Genomic DNA, 2,417 nt, shown 5'->3' with positions numbered 1-2,417 from the left:
TATTATGTGTATATGATGCCATTTAATACTTCTGATTTATTATTGATTCATATTGTTTTCTACAAAATTAATTTTTTTTCTCAACTTGAAGAGTTCAATTTGCCTAATTGTGAGTAGATAATTTAATCACGAGAAAACAATGTTACTTAATAATTTATTTTAGTAAAATGTTGCAATAGAAAAATGAGAAAACACACGTGTGTGATGGGGGAGAGACAAAATGTCCGAGGAAAAAGTTTTTCCCGATCCAATTCAAATGAGAGATAGAAAATGTTCAGGAAGTTATTACTATCCACAATTTTCCATTTCGTAAGTTCCATTACAACATACATGCATGTCGAATATTATAGACAATGTCGGATGGAATTATGAAGAAATTACCCCAAGATGTGATCAGTTGTATTATTTTGAGAGTTGCAGTGAAATCTCTATTGCGATACAAGTGTATCTCTAAAACATGGTGTACTCTATTAGAGTCCTCTTATTTTATCAATCTTCATGTCAAGCGCCCCACCACCACCAAAGACGAATTAATTCTCTTAAAACGATCCTTCGAAGAAGGACCTAATCAGTATAAAAATGTCTTATCTTTTCTTTCTGGTTGTGATGATGATCATTATCCCATTTCTCCAAATATAGATGTTCCGTATCTATCTACAACTTTTGGTAGTGTGAATCAACATCTCATGGGGCCTTACAATGGTCTAATTGTCCTGTCTGATAATGAACACGTCGTCTTACTTAATCCATCCACTAGGAAATACACCCTGCTTCAACCCAGTCCATTTGAAATATGTCCTCCGGGGTTCGACCGTTATATTTGTGGTCTAGGATTTGGCATTGACTTGACGATGAATGACTACAAATTTGTTAGGATTAATGAAATTTCTTCGGATCTTTACAAGGATCCTTGCGTGAGAGGGAACAAAGTTGAGGTTTATGAATTGAACATTGATGCATGGAGAGAAGAGTATTATGAAGAGGAAACGTTGCCCTCTGTGTATTGGTCTCCTTGTTCGGAATTATTTTACAAGGGAGTATGTCATTGGTTTGCAAGTGGAGATGGAGAGGTAATTCTTTGTTTTGATATGAGCACTGATACTTTTCGCAATATCAAGATGCCTCATACTTGTTTTTTTCCTAATGGCATGTGTTATGGCCTTGTTATATTAAATGATTCTCTCACCTTGATTTGTTATCGTGATCCAACATGTGAGATTGATCCATTAACGGATGTGATTGATATTTGGACAATGAAAGACTACGGCGTAAATGATTCTTGGATTTTGGGATACACCATTAGACCTCTTCCTATTGAATCCCCTTTAACAATTTGGAACGATTTATTACTCCTTCAAAGCAAAAGTGGACAATTGATTTCCTACAATTTTATTTCAGATGAAGTAAAGGAATATAATTTACATGGATATCCTGGAAGCTTCAAGGTTATAGTTTATAAGGAATCCTTGACTTCAACTCTACAGGAAAACAGTCAAGGTACACAAGCTCAGGGATTTTAAAAATTGTATAGTCTTCAAGATACAAACTTTTTTGTGAAACTCATATTAGCACTAAAGAATTTAGGTTGTACTTATCTAAAAGAATAATGCAGGTAAGAACTTTATGCATCTGGCACATTTTTTCAACCATTAACTGTACACTCTATTCCATATTATAACGGGGTATTAGTAATGCAAGTGTTTTTTAATATATGCATTAACATGTTTAACGATACAATTGCCCTTCAAAACTATTTCTGTGTTCTTTTCACTGTATTTGTGAGTGGTAGCTATTTGCAGATAATTATTGTGCAAAATACCTTATCCTTATGGAACCTCCTTTCCATATTCATAATAAACACATGACCTTGATCTATTCAAAAGAAAGTCTACGAATTTAGACAGATCCAACAATGTCACTTTTCTATTCTTAAAACTAGACTAGGTCAAACTCAAAGACAACCCCAAACTTCATGTCAAAACCTGAGATAACTGACGTTCCCGGGCTATCCATAAATATAATAGTCCAAATCTTTTATAGATTTCCAATCAGGCTTAAATTTGATGCTTTTAGGTCTTAGACCCAAAATCTTCAATTTTGCTTTTAATATCATGATTTAAATATCCCTAACAAGCACAAGAGCATGTATTGTTTCTATGGTTATGTGTAGAATCATTAGTGTAAGAGGGTATTTGGATTGACTTAAAAGTTGGTCAAACCTACTTTTATGTCAGTTTTTAACTTCTGAAAGTGTTTGACAAATATAAAAAAAGAAAATTTTAGAAATAAGAAATGTAATAGACATAATAAGGTTCTATACATATAGTTTCAATAATTGTGTTTCATAATTATAGTTTTGTTTGTTATGGAGGTTGCAATTTTTATATTTATGCACATTTGTATATTTCGCTTGCGAA

At 32.9% G+C, this 2,417-nt stretch overlaps 1 protein-coding gene across 1 annotated transcript; it reads left to right on the top strand.

The window, feature by feature from the left end:
• Positions 1-353: 353 nt before the first annotated feature.
• LOC125851226 (F-box protein CPR1-like) lies at positions 354-1,520 on the top strand. Its single transcript, XM_049531039.1, has one exon. The coding sequence runs from the start codon at positions 354-356 to the stop codon at positions 1,518-1,520; it is 1,167 nt and encodes a 388-aa protein (XP_049386996.1).
• The last annotated feature ends 897 nt before the right edge of the window (positions 1,521-2,417 follow it).

Source organism: Solanum stenotomum, chromosome 1 (genome assembly GCF_019186545.1).
Source record: "Solanum stenotomum isolate F172 chromosome 1, ASM1918654v1, whole genome shotgun sequence".
NCBI lineage: Eukaryota > Viridiplantae > Streptophyta > Magnoliopsida > Solanales > Solanaceae > Solanum > Solanum stenotomum.
Note: the sequence above shows the minus strand (reverse complement) of the source record. Positions and strands in the feature narration are given on the sequence as shown.

Bases quoted from the DNA above. Each gene is read 5' to 3' on its own strand.
- LOC125851226 (XM_049531039.1), top strand. From the start codon at position 354: ATGTCGGATGGAATTATGAAGAAATTACCCCAAGATGTGATCAGTTGT.